Source organism: Pituophis catenifer, unplaced genomic scaffold (assembly GCF_029215685.1).
Source record: "Pituophis catenifer annectens isolate HBS135680 unplaced genomic scaffold, rPitCat1.0.hap2 SCAF_3, whole genome shotgun sequence".
In the NCBI taxonomy this organism is placed as follows: Eukaryota; Metazoa; Chordata; class Lepidosauria; order Squamata; family Colubridae; genus Pituophis; species Pituophis catenifer.
In genome coordinates, this window is record NW_027256883.1 from 157,313,219 (window position 1) to 157,340,009 (window position 26,791).

Below are 26,791 nucleotides of genomic sequence, written 5' to 3' on the forward strand. Positions count from 1 at the left end.
TTCCAAAAAAGAATGTTGTATTAGCGGCAAACGTATCAAACTGAGCAAATACATTTAGTTGAATTGTAGTGAGCTTTAGGAAGCTAAAAAACTGGTCCTGGAAAAAGAATGCATGGACTTCAGCCTGTCTTAATCGATGCCAAGAGTTATTCATTTTCAAATTTAAAACCACTTGAAACCACTTGAAGATTAATATATTGCTAAGTTGCTGAATAACTGACATACATACTCTCACCTCTGCCCAGGGGTGATTAGGGAAATTTTACTTTTATTAATACATTGCATTGGAATAATATCACACCCAAGAACACGATCAGATGTCTGACTTTTCTGTCCACTCATGTACATAATTGCCAGGGAAAATCAATTCTTCAAATGTTTCCTATCTGCTCCATCCACAGACACTCTGATTCCAAAAGCAAGTTAAAAACCTCAAGTTCATTATTTTAGACCTGGTAATTTTTTATATCTATTGGGCTGGAATGGCACTGAATATTTTAATGGAAAGTATTTAAAGGTGGGCAGCTCAACCCTATAATTATTGTTCCCCTTACAATTTCTCAACAAATTCATCCATAGTGACCTCCCCTAGTTGTATAAACTAAATCAGTCCCCAGAGTCCATGGTTAGTATGGGAGAATTCCATTCTGCTTCCTGTGACATCATATCATTGTTTCCTTGATTTTTCTCTGCTTAGCTTCTCCACTTCTTTCATGAACCGGAGACAGAGCTCTTCTTGCCACGGCAAAGCCACACATTGGACAGCCACAGGGAGCCCCACAGACTCTTTCACTGCCTACAAGGACAGAATAAAGAAAGCAGCTTTTTTACAGCAAGTGTCAATACAGATAGTCCTCGAGATAAGAATGGTCACTTAATGGCCATTTGAAGTTACAACAGACCTCCTGAAAGCTCCTTACAACCCCCTTTCGAACTTGCGGCTGCTGCAGCAACCCAACAGTCCTTAGCCCTTACGACTGACAGAAAGGACACTACAGGATTCCTCCATCTCTCTCACTCTCTCTCTCTCCCTCCCTCCCCCATCTTGTTCCACTGGGACCATGAAGGCCTTGGGACTACTCCCCACACGCCTCTCATCCATCACACCATTACCTTTCAAAGAGCTCTGAGCCTCATGCTGGGGAAAGAGGACAGGCCACATGGCTGCCCTTCAGAAGGAATTGCCATTTTCACCTTGCTCACAATTCCTTGTAGTCACACAAAGATGGTGTGTCAGGCAGGGTTGGAGAAGGCCAGGGCAGGTCTCTATGGCTCTTCCCTATATCTAAAGCATACCATGTTCCACTTAATAAATTGCCTTTTTCTTTAATAACTGCATCAGGGAGATCAGGGTGTGGGAGTTAATAAGGCCATCTCGCTTCATGGCCATCATGACATGCAACCACAATGGACAGACTCCACTATGGTCGTATCTCAAGGATTACCCGTAAATGCTGCTGGGCACTGTCATGAAGCAATTCCAAGTACCTTTGCAAAGAGTTTGTCCCCCAAATCATTGTAGTGTCCTTTGAAACTCTTTAGCTCCTCTTCATCCTCCTTTGTCACTGTTGTAACTGGTACTACTCCAGCAGGGAAGTCCAAGTAGTTATATAATATGGTATTACTAACGACCTCTGTACAGATAAAAAACAGAAGGGAAATTAAATGGCTACTCAGCTCTCTTGAGCAACTTGCAGTGATTAATAGCACAAGGAAGACAGTACTTCATAATTCTAATCACACATATCTCCTCCCCAATCTACATATGAGAACATGATTTGGAAAAACTGAAGCCGATCTCAAGCAACTAAAAACAGACACAGTTAGTTTCATGTTCTCAAAAGAATGAATGTGTACTAGTTTGTGAAGCCTGACTGAAGGAAAACTGCCACCCATCATCCTTTAAATTGGCTCTTAACTGATGGAAAAGCAAGATAGAACATTATGATTCCACAAGGAATGATTTGGTCATCCCCAGATGAAGGTTTTTGTCTAAGTGTACAGAGAACTAGGCAGACATTTTAAAAAATAGCTATATATTTGCCTCTTATGAATTGTTAATGAGGTAAGATGTTTAACATCAACATGAAACATGCCAATGTGAACTCTTTTGCTTATAAGACAGGCTGGAACTATGCATGCAATGTGGCAAGATCCATAACAAGAGTATATTAGGGTTGTGCAGTGCTTCAGATTCAAAAGTGCAAGCTCTTTAAAGCAGCCACCTCTTTTCTTAGGGACAGTGCAGCCATAGAAAAGGTGTGTTTGGTTCAAAGAGTTGCAAACAAGCACCATATTTGAACCACCCTGCATTATCCCATGAACTTTTTGCCCAACCTCAAAGCACATCACAGCCCTAGGATTTACTCACATCTGGTTGAATAGGAGTAGGACACTACATGGGGTCTAAAGAATACCAACGTGCTTTTTAAAACTTAGTTTTCCAAGTTTTTTAAAAATTACCTGTTAGTTTTCCAGGGAACCCACTCTTAAAAGCAGGACCTATAGCAGGACAAAGCAGCACATCCAGTTCCAGCCTTTTCCATTCTTCAGTGAATTCTCTGCAATATTCCTAATGATAAGAGATCAATTTACATATCAGGGCTACCTTTATTTTTCAATGTAGAAACCTGGCATCCAAAAAATACAGCCGGCATATGGTAGGAGCAAGAAGACAGATAGCTCAGCAAAGGTGGGCTTCTGACTTGCTATTCTTTGGGCAACTATTTTATGAATGAACAATATGAATCCAGTCTCCTGGGAATTAGGCATGGATGTATTTTTCTTCTTTCAGCTCTTGAATCAGACCGTTTTAAAATGTAATCCTTAGATTTGAACTGTTAATTGAGGACCTTAGAAGCAAAAGTCCTACCTCATCCACAGCTGCCCTTCTGAAAATATCCAGAGTCTGGTCTTTTTCTCCCCATCCCCACAGTAAAAGACTCAGAATAACAGAACTGGAAGGGACCTTGGATGTCTTCTAGTCCAACCCCTTGCTTAGGCAGGAAACCCTACACCACTTCAGACAAATGGCTGTCCAATATCTTCTTAAAAACTTCCAGTGTTGGAGTATTCACAAGTTCTGGAGGCAGGTTGTTCCACTGATTGTTTTAACTGTCAGGAAATTTCTCCTTACTTCTAGATTGCTTTTCTCCTTGATTAGTTTCCACCCATTGCTTCTTGTCCTGCCCTCAGGTGCTTTGGAGAATAGCTTGACTCCCTCTTCTTTGTGGCAGCTCCTGAGATATTGGAACACTGCTATCATCTCACCCCTAGTCCTTCTTTTCATTAAACTAGATACACCCAGTTCCTGCAGCCATTCTTCATATGTTTTAGCCTCCAGTCCCCTAATCATCTTTGTTGCTCCTCTGCACTCTTGGTGCAGAGGCGGCCACATTTTTCACATCGTGGCCACCAAAACTGGATGCAGTATTCCAAGTGCAGCCTTACCAAGGCATTATAAAGTGGTATTAACACTTCATGCGATCTTGATTCTATCTTTGTTTATGCAGCCTAGAACTGTGTCGGCTTTTTTGGCAGCTGCTGCACACTGCTGGGTCATATTTAAATGGCTGTCCATTGGACTCCAAGATCCCTCTCACAGTTACTACTATTGAGCGAGATAACACATATACTGTACTTGTGCATTTTGTTTTTCTTGCCTAAATGTAGAACCTTACTTTTTTCACCATTGAATTTCATTTTGTTAGATAGCGCCCAATGTTCAAGTCTGTCACGATCCTTCTGTATCTTAAGCGTATCTTCTGGAGTGTTGGCTACTACGGCTAGCTTGGTGTTGTCTGCAAATTTGATGAGTTCCCCATCTATCCCCTTGTCCAAGTCATTGATGAAGATGTTGAAGAGTACTAGGCCTAAAACAGAGCCTTGGGTCCTCCACTGCGTGCTTCCCTCCATGTAGATGCAGTTCCATTGAGGACTACACGTTAAGTGTGGCTGGTCAGTCAGTTACGAATGCATCTGGTGGTGATGCTGTCTAACCCACATTTTTCTACTTTATCTAGCAGTAGGTTATGGTCTACTTTATCAAATGCATTACTGAAGTCCAAGTAAATTATATCGAAGTATTCCTCTGGTGCACTAATTTTGTCACTTTGTCAAAGAATGCAATAAGATTAGTCTGGCATGATCTCTTTTTGACAAACCCATGTTGGCTTTTGGTTATTACTTTGTTTGCTTCTATAGGTGTTTATGCAGTTTGGAAAGATAAAAAAAAAAAAATACCTCAATTTCCGAGTGACATTTCCAGAGTTCTTTTACAGACCTAAAAAGTCAAAGAAAATATATGAACTGCAGATGCATGGAATTGGCTGCCTAGGTTCATTGTCTGTAAAAGCTTACCCCAACCTGGTGCTATACAGCTATGCTGACTTAATTCCTCTGGACAGAATGGAATTGAAAATCTAACTGGGCACAAGACTAGAGAAACATTTTGTAATTGAATGGTAGTATAGTTATCACATTAACTTTGGCAAAATAAACCAATGGTTGCTGAGATCATTAATATGCAGATCAAGAAATATTTGTAAAAAGCATCAGTAGAAAGAAAATGTATTTTTTTTTAAAAAAAATCTTCCTATACTCTGTGTGTGTGTGTGTGTGTGTGTGTGTGTGTGTGTGTGTGTGTGTGTAATTTTTTATTATTATTAGCCCAAATCATTTCTTGCTGTAATTTGGAATAAGAAGGGGAATGACTGGAAAAAGTCATACTAAGAATGGATTAAGTAGCATTCCCAACCCACAATGCTCTCCTCCAGCCCATATTTAGCCTATAAAGTCAAAAGAAATGGTATTTGAAAGCGACAACATACAAAAAAATGTATGAAAGTACAAAAAGTACAAAAAATATTTTAGGAAATGTCAAAGGAACATGCATCTGATCCAAAATAGGTGCTGACTAAAATTGTTGGGTTCAACTGTATATTATGGGTGCTAAAAATAATGGAATTTGATGATGGCAAAAAAGACTTTGTCTAGCTTTGTTTCTACATGGATGCATGTAGATGCATGTGGATGTGGATGCATCTGGTGGTGAAAGGAAAGTCCGATGCTGTAAAGATTTTTTCTCCATAGGAACCTGGAATGTAAGATCCATGAATCAAGGCAAGCTAGACGTGATCAAGCAAGAGATGACAAGACTGAACATCAATATCTAAGGAATCAGCGAACTAAAATGAACAGGAATGGGTGAATTTAATTCAGATGACCATCGGATATATTACTGTGGGCAAGAATCTCTCAGAAGAAATGGAGTAGCTTTCATCTTCTATCTATCTATCTATCTATCTATCTATCTATCTATCTATCTATCTATCTATCTATCTATAAAAGGATGTATGTATGTATGTATGTATGTATGTATGTATGTATGTATGTATGTATATACGATCCAGGATAAGTCTGAAACGGCTAGAGCAATTTTAACCAAACTTGCTACACAGATGACTTACTCTCTGGAAAAAAATACTGTGGGGGTAAGACAACCCTAAACCTCTCTCTCTCTCTCTCTCTCTCTCTCTCTCTCTCTCTCTCTCTCTCTCTCTGTGTGTGTGTGTGTGTGTGTGTGTGTGTGTGTGTGTGTTCCAGTGTAACTCTGACACGCCTTGAGCAATTTTAACCAAACTTGGTACACAGATGATCTACTCGCTGGAAAAAAATTTAAAAAATTTTTGAAAAAAAATTGAGACTTGCATTTTCAATCACGATCAATAAGTCACAGGGCCAGTCTATTAAGTACTGTGGAGTGGATTTGAGATCATCATGTTTCTCCCACGGATAACTTTATGTTGCTTGCTCTAGGGTGGGTTCACTACAGAATTTATTTATTCTTGATCCTGGAAGTGAAACTAAAAATGTTGTTTATAATCAAGTTTTGTCTTAACTTAATATTATACTTAATTTGAATAATATTTTACTTTATAATTTGTAATCTGTGCTTATACTTTTAAAATTCTGTAAATAAAATTGCTTTGATTTGACACTAAAGATATAATTCATTCCTTTTCCTGTCTAATACAAGATTGGGATAAATAAATACCCGGGCAACGCCGGGTAATCAGCTGGTAGTCAATAAAAGAATAGGAAAAGCAATACTGGGATACAATCCTCAAAATGACAGAATGATCTCAGTTCGAATTCAAGGCAAACCATTCAATATCACAGTAGTCCAGGTCTATGCCCAGCCACTGGTGCTGAAGAGGATGAAATTGACTGGTTCTATGAAGCCCTATAGCACCTTATAGAATTAACACCAAAAAATGATGTCCCTGTAATCATGGGGGATTGGAATGCTAAAGCAGGAAGCCAAAAGATAACCAGACTAACAGGCAAGTTTGGCCTTGGAGTACAAAACGAAGCAGGGCACAGGCTGATAGAATTTTGTCAAGAGAATACGATGGTCATAGCAAACACTCTTTTCCAACAACCCAAGAGACGACTCTAGACATGGACATCACCAGACAGTCAATACAGAAATCAGATTGACTATGTATTTGCAGTCAAAGATGGAGAAGCTCTATATGAAAGTCAATAAAAACAAGACCAGGAGCTGACTGTGGCTCAGTTCATAAGCTTCTCGTTGCAAAATTTAGGCTTACTGTATTTTCCGGCGTATAAGATGACTTTTTAACACATGAAAATCTTCTCAAAAGTCGGGGGTCGTCTTATATGCCGGGGGTCGTTCTCCTGTAACCAGGCAGACCAGCCCAAAAGGCCCTGATGAGCCTTAAATGGCTCTGGCGATCCAAGCTCTGACGATCTGTTATCAGACAACTCAGCTGGGATCGCCAGAGCCATGGAGAAGGAAAAAAGTTTTCCCCCTCCAGCTTGCTTACCTTAGCTGCTAGTCGCAACGCTTGCCTTGCTTCACTTGCCTGAATCCATTCCATCAGCAAGCCATTCCCTGCCTGCAATCAAGCAGGCAGGGAGTTGTGGACTTCAACTCCCAGAATTCCTCAGCCAGCAAAACAAAGCTGGCTGAGGAATCCTGGGAGTTGAAGTCTACAAGTCTTAAAGTTGCCAAGGTTGGAGACCCCTGTTCTATTGGGTAAGTTTTTTTCCCCTTTGGGATCTTTAAAAAAAATAGTTAATTGGGGTTTTATTTAGTTGTTCTTTTTTAGACCTAGCCATTTAAAGTTTAGGAAGTTTTAAATTTAGCTTTCATATAAAAATAAAAATAAAATAAAATAATATTTGTGCAGCTTTCTGAGATTTAGTGTGTTTTTGTAGTGTTTCACTCTAACTACACAAACACACAAAATCTCACAAAGCTGTATGTGGAATTTTGTGTGTGTAAGTGTGAAAATTGGGTTTTTGGGCTTTTTGTGGCTGTGTGAGGTTCCTGCTTGTTGCAGGGGCCATTTTGGGTCTAGCACAGCTGCTTTTACATTGTGGGTGAGCCAGTTGTGTTGTGTTGTATGTGTGTAAAGTGTGAAAGTTGTTTTTTTTTGGGGGGGGGCTTTTTGTGGCTGTGTGAGGTTCCTGCTTGTTTCAGGGGCCATTTTGGGTCTAGCACAGCTGCTTTTACATTGTGGGTGAGCCAGTTGATGTTTTTTAATTTTTATTTGGTGTTCGTTGGAAGAGGGGTAGTCTTATACGGCGAGTATAGCCCAAACCCTATATTTTAACAGGAAAATTTGGGGGTTGTCTTATACGCCCAGTCGTCTTATACGCTGGAAAATACAGTAAATTGAAGAAAGTAGAGAAAAGGAGGGAATAACTATATACAGGTCCAGATAAGATAACTCCTTCTTGCTTAAAGGTACGTGCTGACCAATTGGCCCCCATCTTCACCCAAATCTTCAATAAATCACTATAGATTATGCTATGTTCCTTCTTGCTTCAAATGCTCTACTATCATCCCAGTGCCAAAGAAGCCCACCATCAAGGAACTGAATGACTACAAACTAGTTGCTCTAACATCTGTAGTTATGAAAATCTTTGAAAGGCTAGTGCTGTTCCACTTGAAAACCATCACGGATCCGCTGTTAGATCCCTGCAATTTGCATATCGGGCAAATAGATCAACAGATGATGCTGTTAATATGTCTCTGCACTAGATCCTACAACATCTTGAATCTCCAAAGACCTACGCAAGGGTCCTCTTTGTAGACTTTAGTTCAGCATTCAACACCATCATTCCAGACATCCTTCTAACTAAGCTAAACCAGCTAGTGGTACCTGAACACACTTGTAAGTGGATCATAAGCTTCCTAACAGACAGGAAGCAGCAGGTGAAGCTAAGCAGAATCACATCAGATACCTGTACAATTAGCACAGGGGTCCCCCAAGGCTGTGTGCTCTCTCCACTTCTCTTATCTCTATATACCAATGGCTACATCTCAAACGATCCATCTGTTAAACTACTGAGGTTTGCAGATGACACAATAGTAATCGGTCTCATTCGAGACAATGATGAATCGGCATACAGACGGGAGGTTGAACAACTAACCTCATTGTGCGACTGGAACAATCTGGAATTGAACACACTCAAAACCGTAGAAATGGTGGTAGCCTTTAGGAGAAACCCTTCCATACTACCACCTCTTACAATACTAGACAACACAGTATCAACAGTAGACACCTTCAAATTTCTAAGTTCTCCCATATCTCAAGACCAAAAATGGACACCTAACATCAAAACTGTCATCAAAAAAGCACAACAAAGAATGTTCTTTCTGTGCCAACTCAGAAAGCTCAAACTGCCCAAGGAGCTGCTGATACAGTTCTACAGAGAAATTATTGAGTCTGTCATCTGCACCTCTATAACTGTCTGGTTTGGTTCTGCAACCCAACAAGACAGACACAGACTTCAGAGGATAATTAGAACTGCAGAAAAAAACAATTACTACCAATCTGCCTTCCATTGAGGACCTGTACAGTGCACAAGTCAAAAAGAGGGCTGTAAAAATATTTACAGACCCCTCACATCCTGGAAATAAACTGTTTCAACTGCTACCCTCAAAACGATGCTATAGAGCACTGCACACCAGAACAACTAGACACAAGAATAGTTTTCCCCCGAACGCCATCACTCTGCTAAACAAATAATTCCCTCAACACTGTCAAACTATTTACTAAGTCTACAATACTATTAATCTTGTCATCATTCCTATCACCCATCTCCTTCCACTTATGACTGTATGACTGTAATCTTGTTGCTGGTATCCTTATGATTTATATTGACTATTTCCTAATATGATTTGATTGCTTATTTGTACCCTATGACTATCATTATGTGTTGTACCTTATGATTCTTGACGAATGTATCTTTTCTTTTATCTACACTGAGAGTATATGCACCAAGACAAATTCCTTGTATGTCCAATCACACTTGGCCAATAAAGAATTCCATTCCATTCCATTCCATTCTGCTGGAAGAGACTGCTGCGAGTCCCTTGGACTTCAAGGTGATCAAACTGATCAGTCCTAGAGGAGATCAACCCTGATTGGTCTTTAGAAGGCCAGATCCTGAAGATGAAACTCAAATACTTTGGCCACCTAATGAGAAGGAAGGACTCATTGGAGAACAGCCTAATGCTGTGAAAGATTGAGGGCAAAAGAAGAAGGGGACGACAGGGAATGAGGTGACTGGATGGAGTCACGGAAACAGTAGGTGTGATCTTAGATGGACTCCAGAGGATGATGGAGGACAGGATGGCCTGAAGGAACGTTGTCCATGGAGTCGTGATGGGTCGGACACAACTTCACCACCAGCAACAACAATTTTATTTCTAATTGTGTGGTTTTGTGTGGGTGTGTGTATAATTCTTTACAGAAATTTAATAAAGCACAATTAAAAAACAGTATATTGTGGAGTCTTTATAATTTTAAGAACGTTTCTAGTATTCACTATAGCAGAGCACAATTAAAATGAATACACAGAAACCTACTGAATGTTCCAAGTCAGGTGAAATACTACTGGTTCACACTGGTTCAGGTGAACCGGGAGCAGCGGCATGGCGTGGTTTGCAGAATCGGTAGCGGCGGCAGCACAAGGCTCCGCCCACCAACCCGGACATCGTTGCTTCCTGGTTTTAACGAGGAAGTAACCTGTTTTTTACCCTCTGCGCATGCGCAGAAGGCTTTGCGCAGATGCAGAGGGTTCAAAATCGCACATGACACACATGCGCGGAGTAAGCTCACATGCACGGAGTGCGCACTTCCTAACCTGTAGGGAAGGTAAGTAGATTTCACCCCTGTTCCAAGTGCTAAAAAGAGATTCAAAATAATGTTAAATTATTCTGTGACACCCCATAGCTATTACAAGATTTAAGAAATAAAATGTAGTTTTAATTTTGGGATAGATGGGAGCAATTCATTGTAGCTAGTTCTGCAAATACATAGTCTCTAACATTGGTACTCTACTGTTATACCATAGTTCTTTGGGATCACATGCAAAACGCAACTCATAGGTCCTTGTTTTATACTAAACTACTGCTGGAAAACCTTACTTCAGATGCAATCATTTTTGCTTGGTTAAAAGCATATTCATCACTAATTCCATCCAAACAGGAACTATAAAATCAGGAAGCAAAAAATCAACCCGCTTACTACAAAGGCAATATTAAGAGATGAAGGCCTTAATCTCCCACCAAAAATATTTACCTTTCTTGCAGGTTGCTCATATTTCTTGACTGACGAATAGCCTAAGGAAAAATAAATGAAAATTCCCTCTTTGGGGTTGATGTAAAAATAAGTGGTAAAGACTCTTTAATGTTATACTTCACCAAAAACTTAGAATGAAACGTAACTAGCCCAAGAAGCCCAAATCTACTTCTTTAGCCTGCCCTGGCTGGAGAACAATAGTCTCAACCAGGGGTGAAATGCTACCGGTTCGGGCCGGTTTGCCTGAACCATTAGCAAAAAATGTTACCGGTTCACCCGAACCAGTAGTAAAAAAATCCTTTAAAAAGTAAAAATAAGGTTCCGACGATCGCGGGCACAGCTGATTCTCACAGCTGATTGATGGAACTTTTTAAAAACTGAATTTAATTCTTACTAATAGGGATGAAATGTTTGAGGGAGTGAAAGGTATATGAATTTTGTGCGAGAGTGCCATGTCACATTAGAGCACACAATAACACAGGTACAGATAACTGAACATAGATTGGGAAACTCTGTTCCAGAGATATTACTTACTATTGGTCTTACAATCCAGGATAGGCATCTTCGAATCCAATAAGGTAATTTTATCATCAGTACGTTAATTCTTAGATTCGGATCTACAGGTTCGCCTTCACTGAAAGGCAACCGGGAAAATCCAAGCCCATAAATAAAATGCAAAAATAATTTTCAAAATGGAAGTTATCTTCCAATTTCAGGCATTAGCTAGCACTACTGGCATCCAGAAATGTCTGTTTGCCATGTTCTGATTAATAATACTGATTAATCTGTAAAAACCAAGAGAAAAATCCTGCTACATCAGATGTATAGGTAGTCCTTGAGTCAAAACTGTTTGTTTAAGGACAGTCTGGAATTACAGATGGTTTTGAAAAGGGTGCTTTATGGCTAATAAAGCTCTTCCAGCCATCACAAAATGTTGCACTATCACCCCGCAGTCACATGATTGCAATCTGTGTGCTTGGTAGAAGCAGGATTTATGTAGAATCTTACTTCTTTCCTTTGTATAAGCTATCCATTTATTCTAACCTTCATCCTAAAATTATTTTAATCAATTACTGATATATAGAAGGACCTCTTCTCTCATTACCTCTAAATTTCCACAAGGGTTTTGAATGAAGCACTTTTATCAAGAGCTGTTTAGGAAGTTCAACCGTAATATCCTAGTGTTCTGTCAGATCCTAGTATAAATGTAAGCTATAGCAGCTCAGTACATCTAACACACTAACCCAAAATCAAATATGCTACTATATATTATGGGTTAAAATGATATGCAAATCCATCTAATCTCTATTGATTTTGTTTGTCAGAAGTGATCACATGGCCCCAGGACACTGCAATTGTGATAAACACATGCCAGTTGTCAAGCGTCCAAATTTTGATCACGTGACTACAGGGATGCTGCAACGGTTGTAAGTGTGAAAAATGCTTAGTGGTCACTTTTTTCAGTGCGGTTGTAACTTCAAACAACCATTAAACAACTGGTTGTAAATTGAGGACTACCTGAATGTATCTAATAAATAAATAAAAATGTTGCTCAAAACTTCCACCTAATGCGCTCCTCTCTCTATCCATCCATTCAGATTTGTCTTACACTGGCAGCAATATTCCATTTGAAATTTCATTGCCTGATTTAAGCCTCTCACATATATTGATGTGTTGCCCCGATACATAAATATCATACAAGAATTCAAAGTAATGTATCTTGTTCTAGCTTTTAATTTTTAACCTGACAACAATCCTGGAATATTGGGACTAGAGACACTAAATATTGAGATTTAAGATTAAAGTGAGTTTTGAAGCTGAATTTTCTCTATTTAAACATTGTAGAATGCTATCTTGTCTCTATTACTGCAGAAAGCTTTTTTATAGTCTTACATCCCTTCACATACACATATACAGGCGGTCATCATTTACCAATTGCCTTGTGTAGCAAATGTTTGAAGTTGCAAGAGTGAAAGAAAACCCCCCACTTTTCGACCACTCTTCGCAGTTATGATCATTGCAGGGACATATGGTCTTATGATCATCATTCACTGTGGTACAACTGGCTTCCAACAAGATAAAGTAGGAGTAAAATTGCAAGTCAAAGTCTCCTGATGTCTCCCTTAATGATTGCTGTGTGACAAATGTGAAGAGACATAAGATCATCATGGTAATGTGATTTTCCAATTTAGCAATGGTGGCGCTTAGTGATGGAGTTGCCAGTTATAATTTTGGTCACTAAGTGAGGACTATCTGTAGTATCTTAGATCTATAATAAAAATAAAGCTTCCAGCAGAATTAGATTCAAACAGCTGAAGTTCACTAGTCCCAAATGTTTCATTCATAGCAGCTTTCAGCATCACAGAAATTAAAGCCCTGTCTCTCCACCTATCGAAAATAATTGGAAACAGACGGAAATAAAAGGGGGGGGGGGGTTGAATCACATTCACAAAATAAGCCTTCTATTCTTCTTATTTCCTCACATATACACTTCAGAGTATAGAAAATGCAATACTTACAAAGACTGCAGTAAAGTGGCACCACCGTCACCAAAAAACGATGCAGGAACTAAGTGGGTCATAAAATGGACTATGTGAGGTGGCTTAAAGGGGACCAACTAAAAAGAAATGGAAGAATATTTACAATAAAAGGTGTGTTTTTTTAAAAAAATGGGGGAAATATCTACAGTCAGAAACATGACTGAGGAAAAAAAAAAACCAATTCTCTAAACCAATCTTTTTTCAAACTTGGCTATTTTAAGATGTGTAAAATTCCCCAGCATGCTAACAACGGGAGTTGAAGTCTATACATCTTAAAATTGCCAAGTTCAAAAACGTTGCTCTAAATGATAAAAATGCATTCATTTGCATATGATTCAATCTTACACTTGGGGAAAGGTTTGCACAACTCTACTAAAAGTCAATACAAATGGCAGACCTGTGTAACTACCGTATTTTCCGGCGTATAAGACGACTGGGCGTATAAGACGACCCCCGAATTTTCCTGTTAAAATATAGGGTTTGGGCTATACTCGCCGTATAAGATTACCCCTCTTCCAACGCACACCAAATAAAAATTAAAAAACATCAACTGGCTCACCCACAATGTAAAAGCAGCTGTGCTAGACCCAAAATGGCCCCTGCAACAAGCAGGAACCTCACACAGCCACAAAAAGCCCCAGAAAACAACTTTCACACTTTACACACACACAACACAACACAACACAACTGGCTCACCCACAATGTAAAAGCAGCTGTGCTAGACCCAAAATGGCCCCTGCAACAAGCAGGAACCTCACACAACCACAAAAACCCCAAAACCCCAACTTTCACACTTTACACACACAAAATTCCACATACAGGTTTGTGAGATTTTGTGTGTTTGTGTAGTTAGAGTGAAACACTACAAAAACACACTAAATCTCAGAAAGCTGCACAAATATTATTTTATTTTTATTTTTATATGAAAGCTAAATTTAAAACTTCCTAAACTTTAAATGGCTAGGTCTAAAAAAGAACAACTAAAAAAAACCCCAATTAACTATTTTTTTAAAGATCCCAAAGGGGAAAAAAACTTACCCAATAGAACAGGGGTCTCCAACCTTGGCAATTTTAAGACTTGTAGACTTCAACTCCCAGAATTCCTCAGCCAGCTTTGTTTTGCTGGCTGAGGAATTCTGGGAGTTGAAGTCCACAACTCCCTGCCTGTTTGATTGCAGGCAGGGAGTGGCTTGCTGATGGAATGGATTCAGGCAAACGAAGCAAGGCAAGCAGCTAAGGTAAGCAAGCTGGAGGGGGAAAACTTTTTTCCTTCTCCATGGCTCTGGCGATCCCAGCTGAGTTGCCTGATTAGCAGATCGTCATAGCTTGGATCGCCAGAGCCATTTAAGGCTCGTCAGAGCCTTTCGGGCTGGTCTGCCTGGTTACAGGAGAACGACCCCCGGCGTATAAGACGACCCCCGACATTTGAGAAGATTTTCATGTGTTAAAAAGTCGTCTTATATGCCGGAAAATACGGTAACTACCACTTGGAAACAACCTGAGGGCCATCCTATATATAAAGGCTCTCCCGCGTTAAGCAAATCCAATCAATTTTTTAAAACTCTGTATGGCGGACAACGAAACTAGCATAATGAATAATTAATCAACAAATTACAGAGATGAAGGCAAAGTGAACCAGAATACAGTATTGAAATACTCAAAAGCAAAATTAGCCAAGCTGCTTTTTGCATGAAACTCCACCCTTTATTGGTAACAGGTAGTGCAGTGGAGTTAGTACGAAGGAAGGGAAAGCCCAAATAACATTTATGTGAAGTTTTACTCTTTCTCTGCCGTTGCACCCTCCACAAAAATCTCTTACGCTTATTGATGTTGCCTTCTGAAACAGACATCCCTTTGGTCCAACACATATCTCCCTCTCCCCTAATAAGTATACATACCACATGGCCATTTATTTCCAGAAGCTCCTTGGTTTCCAGCACAGCCCGTGTCATGGAAGGGCTTGGCATACTATAGGAATTAGTCACGTGATATCCTATTCTGAGGGGTGCAGAGCTGGTATAAACCTAGAACAAGAGAAAATTTCAAAATAATTAATCATAGTAGATGCCTTAAAAGCAGGACACCACATTCAATAAATCAGCATTACATTAGCTACAGAAACATCTATTTCTCAATCACTCAAGTTCTTTATCTTCTGGTATAAATATCAGCTTAACTCCAGAGGCAAGCAGGCAAGGGTGCTTAAGCCAATAAAGTTCCTTAGGCAACAGTTCTGCAGAACAGGACCAAATCATGAAATGTTTTCCCAGGACATCAATGCTTGAGCACACTAACACAGGTTTAAAGGAGGGAAAAACAAGATAGTCCTTTAAATATCCTTTTCCTGTGGGCAAACATACAATGCGTTTTCCCAGGTGAGACATGACACATTTCAGTATTATTTTTTTGAAGCTGAGAGACAAAAGGGACAGACCGAATAGAATTTTGAGATAATCCTCGATTTATGATAATTGAGCTTGGAATTATGGTCTTAAGTCATGTTGTCATTAAGTGAGTCATCATGTGACTGCGCCCAATTTTACAATTTTTCTTTTGCAGTTGTTGTAAAGCAAATACGGTGGTGGTTAAGAGAATCCATTTTCTGCATAAAAGACATAAAAGGGTATTGTATAAGATCAATGTGCTAATATACACATATATATATTATATCTAGTGGATTATTACTGTATTTGTCTGTTCCCACACCCAAAGAGATTTCGTTCCACTTATAAATGTGAAAAACAATTCCTTTATGATACATCATCATAAGTTGGCCTTGTATGGGCTATCTACTCAGAAGTACATGAGTACTCCCATGCAGGGTTATTTTTATTTTTTTGAATATTTTTTATTTTATTTTATAACATAAAAATTCCATTTTCAGTTAAACAGTGTGTTGTCTGGGTGCAAATAGTCTTAGGAAATAATAATCAAAGTGTTTACAACAATGTTCATTACATTGGTATTAGTTCCTCAATAATAATAATAATAATAATAATAATAATAATAATAATAATAATAATAATAGCTTATCCATTTTAACAAACCTCCCTTGTATCATTAGTCCTTTTTTTATATTTCCATGTTTCTAACTTCTGTTTTTTATTAGCTAACCATTAATAAAATAAGTCCTATGTAAAACAGTATTCAATTTCTGTTTTCCTTAATTGAAAGTGTTAGTCTATCCATTTCTGCACATTCTAGTATTTTTTTTTCACATTTTCATCTGTAGGGATCTCTTCGCTTTTCCATTGTTGCACAAATATAATTCTAACTGCAATTAGTGCATGTAAAATCAAATATGTATTCCCCTTGTTATACTTATCCGGTAAAATGCCTAACAAAAATATTTCTGGTTTTAAATCTATATGTTGCTTTATCATTTTTTCCAACCATGTATGTATTTTTGGGGTTATTTTTCTGGGATGATGCCTTTACAATAGGAGCCCTGGAAAAGCCACAGCATCTTTAAGGGAGTAGTAATGATTGTGGCAAGGGCACCCGTTTTCTCCAATTATTCAAATTCAAATCTTCTGATTTGAAGATCTCTGCATGGTTAGTAGGATCACTGATCTTACTTGCTCGTTGAAAGGAAGAGGTGGCACCATGGGATCCAGATGGAACATTTTCTTACACAAGAGAGCCTTCAGGCAAAGGGCAAGGCTGTCAACATCTCTTGCCATTGGTCCCAAGCCAACATAAGCTGGAAGAAACAAGTAAACAGAAAGCATTGAAGAGTAGCTTTTTAGGACTCAGGAAATTCTGAGAGGAAGGTTTCAACCGCTGAAGCTCACCAAAAAGCGATTAAATCCTCAAGAGTCAACTCATTCCCTACTTTTCAGAAAGAATGACCTGTAATCCTTTGTAAGTCACCCAGAGTCACAATTTGCAAGTTGGACAGCCATATAAATCAATTAAAAAATACCCTATTCTAGGAAACAGCTAGCAACATTCTCAAATCGTTTTCTGGTAAGTTCTTGTTACAATATCCCATTGCTAATTTCGAAAACGTTTTCTTTTAAAAGACAAAGTGACAATAAAACATTCACAGAACCGAGAATGGTTTTTACTGGCATTAAGTCATTAAGCTGAGTTCATACTTTTTTGAAAAGCTGCCAGCTGCCAACATTTTCAAAATCTATTTTGTATTGTAATTTGCTTTGTAAATTGATGAAACTGTTTTTGGGAGAACAAGAATGTCAAAGGATAACTTATTCACTTGAAACAAATTCCCATTTATCTAATCAAATAATAGTAACTTACCTCCTTTCTGACCGGCAACACAGGGAACAATTCCTTTTTTGCTATAGAGGCAGAAAAAGAGTAGTTTTAGCAAAGCTGTCAAGATTCCCAATTTTCAATATCAATTCCTCTTTCTTTACATTCTAAAGGGGAACTCATTTCAGCACTTAACACAGATGACATGTTGAGAACATTTTTGGTTTACCTAGTTGAACAGGGTTAGTTCATACGAACTAAAATAGCTAAGATTCCAGCCAAGCCTATTAGACTAGCACTAGCAATAGCACTTATATACTGCCCCACTAATTAAAACATAACTGATAAACCTTGGAAGTTCACAACTTTTTGATTAGGGTAAAGGTAAAGGTTCCCTTCGCACATATGTGCTAGTTGTTCCCGACTCTAGGGGGTGGTGCTCATCTCCGTTTCAAAGCTGAAGAGCCAGCGCTGTCCAAAGATGTCTCCGTGGTCATGTGGCCGGCATGACTAAATGCCAAAGGCCCACGGAACACTATTACTTTCCCACCAAAGCTGGTCCCTATTTTTCTACTTACATTTTTTACGTGCTTTCAAACTGCTAGATGGGAGGGTAAGTGCTAGGTTGGCAGGCAGGAACTACTAGGTTGATTAGGGTACAGCAGGGTAAACCAGGACAGTCTATTTCATATGTTAAACAGAATTCACTTGAAGTGGACATAAGATTGTAGATGTAAAAAGCAATTCTACAAAGGTTGAATGAAACAAGATTTAACCTAGTCAATTATCTGATTGATTAATTTTCACTATTTGAATTAATTATTAATTCCCCCTTTCTTGGCAACTCTGATATAGTTATAGTAGACCAGGAAGCAATATAAAGTTATAATAGATCAGGAATACATCAGGAATCTGAGAGAAATAATCCACAATATTTTTAACTCTGTAGTTTAAAGACTAGGGTTTGTATACAACCTAATTCTGTTGCTAGTGGGTTTTAAACCACAAATTCCGCAAAAGGCACTTGGGATACGAATGCTGCCTGCTATATCTGTGCCAATGCCAAGAATGGATCCTCCACTTTTAATAAGAGCTCCTTCTCCTCCTGATGATCCACCAGGGCTCTTTGTGGGATCCAGAGGATGCACTGTTGATCCAAAGATCGGATTGCTGCAGTCATAACTGAAAAGACAAAGAATATTGTCAGCAATTGGTTTTGGAATAGTTCCAAATATTTTCCTAATAATTCTTCCATTTAGGGATCTAAGAATATGATTCAATTAGCCTTTTTACAAAATGATACTGTATCTCTTGATTAATCTTAACCCGAAACAACGGTATTTACACTATGTCTCTTTATAAGGATTTCTTTTTCTTTTCAAGTAGTCACCACAATGTAGAAAAGCCTAAAAAAAAATCTATCTAAGGCTGAAGCAGGGTGGACAAAAAGCTAGGAATTTTGTCTAAAAGAATTGAAATTGTTAAGGTAATAAAAGAATGTTACCTGAACCAGGAAAACAAGTTGAGCCTCACTACATGGAAATGCTCCTCTCCCCTGCCATCAACAGGTACCAAACTTGTAAGTCAACAAGGCAAAGTAGCTGCCAATTTGTGAATCAACAAAGCAAGGACTTTTGGGGACAAAAGGGGCCCTGAAGCCCTCCAACTCTTTGTCTTTGGATCCAAGACTTGGTGGCTTCCATCCCTCCAGCTAGTGCCTGGCAGTCTAGTTGAGAAGGACATGCGTAGTTGGTGTAGGTGTGTAGGCATGCACGTGTATGAGAGAGAAAGAGGAAACATAGGTTGTTACTAAAAAAAGGTTTACTCTTATTTTAAATTCACTGGGTCTCACTGCTTCAATGTGCTTCAATGTTCAAGTGAATATGATTTGAGTGTAGCTACTGATCAGGATTGTGCGCGTGATTGACCGTAAGTGAAACCCAGGAGTGCATGTAGCAGCATACTTGGTCAGCAGCAGGAGGAAGAAGATGGCAAAGCTCAGCTAGGGGGTCAGGAGCCCAAAAGGGGGGGGAAGACAGGGAAGGTGGGAAAGAGGTGAAACTCTCCTGCGACTGTAAATGCAGGTGAGCTGCCAAACACCTGAACTTTGATCACAAGACCAAAGAGCACTGCAACAGCTGTAACTTCAAATGATTTACTTGGTCATAAATCCCTTCCTTCAGTGGCGCTGTAAGTTTCAAAGATCGCTGAATGGATAGTCTTAAATCACCTGTATATAAAAATCAAAACATAGACAATGGCAAAAATAAATACATGGTTTACCTCAATAGAGATTGGGGAATATTTGTTTTTACAAATGGAATCGCTCCTTGATGTTTCAACACCTGCACTACAACAGCGTCTTCTGCTGCTGGCTGGAAAAGACGCTTTGCAAAGCCCAAAGTAGTATCATTGCCCTGTGATGAGGAAAAAGATATAAAGATGAAAAGGAAATTCAGGTTCCCCGTAGAAACATCAGATATCATTCAGTGATGCTGGGTTTAAGATGTTAAAAAGCAGCAATAAATTGGAATGTATTTATTCATTTCCCTGTGGAACATTAAGATTATTATCCTACAGAAGGTCCTAGGATGAATTCTTGATAGAAAATTTCTCCCTGAAATCCTGAACAGCATAAGAACTGCCCAAAGTAAACTACATTAATTAACAGTATAACTGAATGTATACATCACGCTAGGCCAGTTTGGTTTTAATTAATTAACAGATTAACAGAGTTAGAAGGGTCATCTAGTCCAACCCCCCCCTCCCCGCTCAAGCAGGAGACCCTATACCAGTGATGGCTAACCTTTTTGCCATTGCGTGTCAGGAGAGGGGGTGGGGGGGGGGAGGTTCGCGCACAAGTGTGCCCACACCCATAATTCTATGCAACCTGCCCTGCGCATGTGAGCACAACCCCCTCCCCCCCCCCCACTCCTGCACGCAATGGCCTGGCACGCCCATTTTTCTTTCTTACTTGGCTCCAGATCCTCTCTATGCATCTGGGAAGGGCGAAAACAGCTTCTCTACGAGTCTCTGAAGGCTGGGGACAGCAAAAAACATCATTTCCTGTCCCACCTGGAGTTGGGAAATGGCCCCTTTCAGGCCTCCGGAGGGCCTCTGAGGGAGTGGGAAAGGCTGTTTTCATCCTCTGCAGATGCATAGAGAGGATCTGGAGCAGGTAAGAAAGAAAAACGGGCCTTCCCCATCCCCCAGGCCCTCTGGAGGCAGGAAACAGCCTGTTTCCCTACTTCTGGTGGGCCCAGAAGGCCCGAAAATCAGCTGGCCGCCAGAGCTGAGCTGACGTGCCCATTTGTGGCACGCCTGCCATAGGTTCGCCATCACGGCCCTACACCATTTCTGACAAATGACAGTCCAATCGTTTCTTGAAAGTCTCAAGTGATGAAGCTCCCACAACTTCCGAAGACAAGCTGTTCCATTGGTTGATTGTTCTCACTGTCAGAAAATTCCTCCTCATTTCTAGGTTGAATCTCTCCTTGGTCAGTTTCCATCCATTATTCCTTGTCTGGCCTTCAGGTTAGTAAGTTATACGATGCAAGACACTGGTTTTTAAACCACGGCTTCTGATTTAAATTATATGACTCCACCCATTTCAAGAAACCACAAGCTTTTAGGGATGGCAGATAAATAGGTGGGAAGAAAACATGGGGCTTGGTTCTTATGTATGACATTGGCTGCAAGGTTGCTATACAAAGATGGAAAGAGGAGCACATATCCACATTTCAAGATTAGTCTTTGAAATTAATGGAACTAGCTAGATGATGAAGTTAACTGCTTTAATTAGAAAAAAAAAACTTGACTAACTTTCTTGCAACTTGGAGACCACTATTAGATTTCTTACAAGACAAGGACAAAAATCAGATTTTGACTGAGTTTTGAGGACAAGATTTGATTTGACTAGAAAAATACTGAAACTTAATTTTATTCAAATTTGTCAGTTTATGATAAGTTAGACAAAAATTAAATGTAGACTATATTATGACTATTTTATTTTTTGTATGTTGAGTATTAGTTTTATAATGCATTTTAAGCATTGGTATTATTCATTAGAGAGAGGCTATTGTATTACTACTTCTTTACTGAAAAAGTCAGAGGTCACTTATGTTATATATTTGTTTTATGTATTTTTTTTTGTTATTTTTATTATTATTTTATTATTCCCAGTTGGTATCAGAGAAATTTATATGTTTTAGCAGACAGCAATCAATGTTAAGACTACTGTGAAACATGCCTTAGCATAAGATAAATTTTATTTTGGTTATCACAGATAACCAATTTATTTTGGTTATCATATTTTCTAGCACATTTTTAAGATACAGCTGGTTTCTCACACAATATGTAACATGGATTTTTGCTTACTTATTTGATTTAAAAGCTGCCTAATTGCAAAACCATTCAAGGTAACACTCACAAATGTAAACACTATCTTAAAGCCATACAAGAAACCAACAATTGGAATTAAAAAAACAACTTGTGCATTACAGTTTGCAGGCTCATGTATCACCCTGCTCCAGGCCCTCTTAGAAAGGGTTTAAGCTGCTCAGAGTTACCTTAGAGGGGAGATGGGCAACATAAAAATGTAACAAATAAATAAATAAAATAAAGATTTTATAAAAGAGAGCAGGGCTCAGCATTAAGTGACTTGAGCTATTAGATACAGGCAGATGAAAAAATGATATCATATTAACTAACATGTACACCAGGGGTATCAAACTGGCGGCCTGCGACCTGGATGCGTTATGCACAGGCCGCGCCCATCACAGCTCCGCGAAGGGAAAAAAATGTTGTGATACATCACATGATGGCAATGTGAAGCGGCGAGTTTGACACCAGTGATGTATAGGCACCTGCTAGAAGCAATTCAAATCCAAAGCCAAGATGCTCCTTATTATATAATGGAGTACAAGTTGCACATCCACCTGTTCTTTGGCCACACGAAAGCTCTGCATACCCCCCCAAGGCCCACCCCAGCTATACCTTGCAGTTAATGGAATCCTTTATGCTGACGGGAACTCCATAGAGCAAGCCCTTTTTCCCTTCACTGTTCATACGCGGAAGCTGGGATCCGTTCTCTGCTATGTAATCGACTATGCAGTTGACATCTGCAGTCACTTTCAAGGCCTAGAAAAAGCAGGGAAAGACAGCATCCTTATTTCTCCTGTGAAATGAAGCCTACCTTTACAAGAGGAGAAAAAAATAGAAACTTGAAGGCAAGTCTATCTGCTCTACTAAACTACCCCATGTCTAAAGACAATTGGTTCCTCTACCTCTTTATTTTCTCCTCTGAGTTATGTGACCCTTTTCTTTTTTCTCAAAACAGTAACCAATTCTCTTCTACATGGGCCTTATTGTTCAGTGCCAATGATTCTCATATCTAAAGACTGGTGTGCCTCAGTGTAGAAGCTAAGTAGGTTCTGAATATTCCTGGGTAAAAATTTTCACCCAGCAGGTATATATCAGTCCTAGAGGGTAAAAAAAAAAAAAAAAAAGACTATGATTCTTGCTTCACACTTCCCTCTTATGGTCAAGTGGCTGAGGAAAAACTAACTGAATGAGTCTTTGAATCAGGGTCAGCTCTTAGTGCTTCACAATCACATTTAATAGCTGGTTTTGTAACAATATGGAATCTTACTACTGTTTTCTTCCAGGATATTTTTTCAACTTGCCAAACTAGCTTACAGCCCTAAGTTTTCCTGTTTGTCTCCCATCCAAATATTAAAACTAGGTTTCACTCTGCTGAAGGACAGGTAGATAGATATTGCTACTTTGGATCGATTTCTGGGATAGGCCAATTTCTTCTTCCTTACTAGAAGTTTCACTTCTATGTATTTATTATAAAATTATTTCTTTCTTGAAAAGATTATCTGATGTTGGCTTTTTTTGAGAAACAAACGATATACACCTACCTTGGAGTATTAACCACTGAACTCAATGAGTGGGGTTTTTTTCTGAATAATTAGCCAGAGAATCTGTTTATGAAGTTTATTGCTACACTGACAAAATGCTTTCTATGCAAGAGAGATAAAATTTGCTAACATTATTGAGACCCTTATAAAAGCCAACAAGAAAGAAGATGCCATAGAAATATGTGACCCACAAGAAAAATGCAGATTCCTAAAACAATTTTCAAATCTACTTTTTAAAAAATGTTTATGGATCCTCAGGAAAATCATAATAAACCTACCCTACACCTATTTCTCATTTTTGTTAGCTTAGGGAATGATGTCTCACCTTATCCACATAGGTGTAGAAAACAGTCTCAGGTGTGAGTGAACCATCCCCAAGTTTCTGACAGAGTTCATGTAAACTCAGTGATAAAATAGGTTCTGGTTGGTGATTTGGATTCTGAAAGAGAAAAAATCCCCAAGTATAATAAAACACTGCTTCTTTTAGATACATATATAATCTATCTACAAACATTTAGAACTTTTGCAATAGAAATATGCAAGCGTACACTGTTGAATGGGTTAACACAAGTCACTTCACAAGGGTTGCTTTCGGATTTAATTTTAATTATGAAAATGAAAACAACCTTTTACTCAAGATAAATCCTTGAGGGTATGATGAAATATACAAGCATGGCATGTTTCTAATTATGCATCCTGTGACTAAGAGTCTGATCAGATAAACTACAAAATTATTGCTGAGCACATTATAAGCCGCCCTGATTCTCCGGAGAAGGGTGGCATATAAATCAAAATTAAAAAAAAAAATAGAACTGTTTTATTAGACAAGCCCACATACATTATTTACCATTTTGGTATATTTATTTTAATCTCGTTTTAAGCACTGTTACCCACCCACCCAATCATCAGTTTGAGACAGGTGCCCATATAAATCAAACAAAAAAATAAAAATATACTTGACAAACATGTGCGCATCAAAACCTTCCAATTTCTCCACCTCACCTGCCTTTAATATAGTGATCTCCAGCAAATCAGAATAGTGACTGAATTCACAGAGAAACAACTTTAAACCTCCAGAATCCAGATACTCGACTTCTCTTTCAGTTATTCGCTGCCTTCCAGCAGTCTTGCTTATCATAGCATAAAATCGCAGAGTGGCACATAAGCCTGCTGACATAGCGGTTTGGGTCTCAACCTATTTGCCCCACCGAACCTTCCTGTGAGAACCAGAAACCTGGATTTGGTCGAATCTCATTGACCTATTCAAGTCTGCACCGGTTGCACCAACCAGGATAACCATCTATTTCTAGATGAACGATTTCCCTTAAGTGTGGAATGAAAAAACGAAACTAAGGAGCTTCGTTCCTTTAGAAAAGACTACAAGCTTTAGAAGAAAGGGAAATCTCCCCATTTCGAAGCTCTTACGACCCACGACCCCCTTGCTTCTCCCTAAGGCTGTGAACGTGGGGATGGTCTGCTCATTGCACAGACCTCGGAGTGGCAGAGCTAATGGTGGGAGTGAGGGGGGGGCGGCTTCTCCCCTGACCTGCTCTTGGAAGCGCTGTGCGGCTCTTCCCATTTGCTGCAAGGCGCCCTCCCGCCGGCTCCTCGCCTTCGCTATCTTGTCCTGGACCTGCCGCTTCCTCCGCCATTTCAGCAGCAGGAGGGTCGCTATCCAGCAACCCAGGAAAGCCGAAACCAGCGCGGTTGCGTTCATCCTCATCGCCGAGCGGGCAGTCCGTGGCGCAGCCGTCGCTCTTGTACTCCGACTCCTCCCACTCGGCTCTGGGCAAAGATGCGAACCGGACTCCGCCCCCTGCAAAAGATGCCAAATCTTCTTCGGGATTCAACCCCAAGCGTCGCCTGTGCCGGAAACTTCCTCATTTTGTCCCTGTTACGATATTTTTAGGATCAGACTCAATAAAAGATTTGAGAATTAGAAGTTCAAATATATCTCTGTTTATTTACATAAGGCATTCTATATTCACTGAATATTCACAGATAGAAGCACAGAATGAACGTATGCAGCTCCTTATATATACAATGGGTGGAGCTAAATATGGGAGTGGTAAAGTATGAATACATTAAGAAGTGAAGAATAAGTTAACCCCTGACACACTGTTCATATATTATTTACATAATGGAGAATAAGGCATTTACTTGTGACAAATCCCCCTCTAAATGCCGATTCGATATATTATAACAATTACATTCAGATTCAGAACAATATAAGACATGTAACTTAGAAGTCAAGTATTTATGTTGCTTAGATGGCAAAGGCTTTGTCAATATGTCAGCTATTTGCTCAGATGTTTCGCAATGAACTGCTTTGATAAATCCATCCTGAGATAACTGTCTCACGTGTTTAAACTTTATATCTATATGTCTGGACCTTTGTCCAATAGCATCAGATCTAGATATTTCGATAGCAGCTTTGTTATCTTCATGCATGATAAAAGGCAGAATGGGTTTTTTCCAAATGTCAGAAAGTAAATCATTGAACCATACAAGGTTATTTGCTGCCTTAGATAGACAAACATACTCTGCCTCTGTTGTTGAGGTGGCTACTAAATCTTGTTTGCCAGTATACCAGTAAACTGGACAGTCATTAAGAAAAAATATATAACCAGATGTGCTTTTTCTACATGAGATATCTCCAGCCCAATCCGCATCGGCGTAACATGTGAGGATGGGCTCTTTGACATTATTAGGTTCCAGCAATAAACAGAAGTCTAAACTATTTTTCAAGTACCTTAATATCCTTTTGACAGCTTCCCAATGATATAGTGATGGTTTACTGACATGTCTGGATAATAAATTGAGAGGCAAAGCAATATCAGGCCTAGTCCAATTGGAGATATAAAGAAGTGAACCTATGATAGACCTGTAAAAAGTATTATCTTTGAATTCAGGAGATGATTCTTCTGCATTCTTCAGAAAATCAGTTTGCATGGGAGTATCACAGGGCTAAGCGTTACTTAAATTACATTTATTCAAGAGCTCTATGATTTTGTCCCTTTGAGAGAGTTTAAATCCCCTTCTGGTTTTACTGATTTGAACACCAAGATACTTATTTACTTTACCCAAAGATTTCAATGAAAAATGTTCATTCAGTTTTGTTACAAATGCCTCTTTCCTTTCTTTATGTTTACCTATGTATAAAATGTCATCTACATAGATCAATACAAATTCTAGGGAATTATTATCTTTTTTAACAAAGAAGCAATTGTCAGCAGTGGTTGCGTTGAAATTCATAGTTTTGAGGACTTTTACTAAACAATCATACCATTGTTTACCAGATTGTTTCAGCCCGTATAAACTTTTATTTAATAACCAAGTCTCATTTTTGTTTGTGTATTGACTGTGGGGTGCTCTTACATATATTTCCTTATCTAATTTTGCGTGTAAATACGCAGTCTGTATGTCGTATTGAAACACATCGAGGTTGAGTGCTGATGCTATAACCAGAGCTGTTTTGACACTCTCT

At 39.1% G+C, this 26,791-nt stretch overlaps 1 protein-coding gene across 1 annotated transcript; it reads right to left on the minus strand.

Annotated features, from left to right (window-relative positions):
- Positions 1 to 251: 251 nt before the first annotated feature.
- Positions 252 to 25,273, minus strand: LOC139315244 (fatty-acid amide hydrolase 1-like). Its single transcript, XM_070941364.1, has 15 exons — positions 24,851 to 25,273; positions 23,630 to 23,743; positions 22,376 to 22,519; positions 19,664 to 19,797; positions 18,356 to 18,562; positions 17,426 to 17,466; positions 16,741 to 16,865; positions 15,061 to 15,186; positions 13,142 to 13,239; positions 11,157 to 11,256; positions 10,623 to 10,663; positions 4,243 to 4,282; positions 2,464 to 2,572; positions 1,489 to 1,634; positions 252 to 796 (listed from the first exon to the last, which is right to left on the minus strand). Exons 1-15 carry the CDS (start codon positions 25,025 to 25,027, stop codon positions 668 to 670), a joined length of 1,731 nt encoding a protein of 576 aa, XP_070797465.1. The 5' UTR covers positions 25,028 to 25,273; the 3' UTR covers positions 252 to 667.
- Positions 25,274 to 26,791: the final 1,518 nt, after the last annotated feature.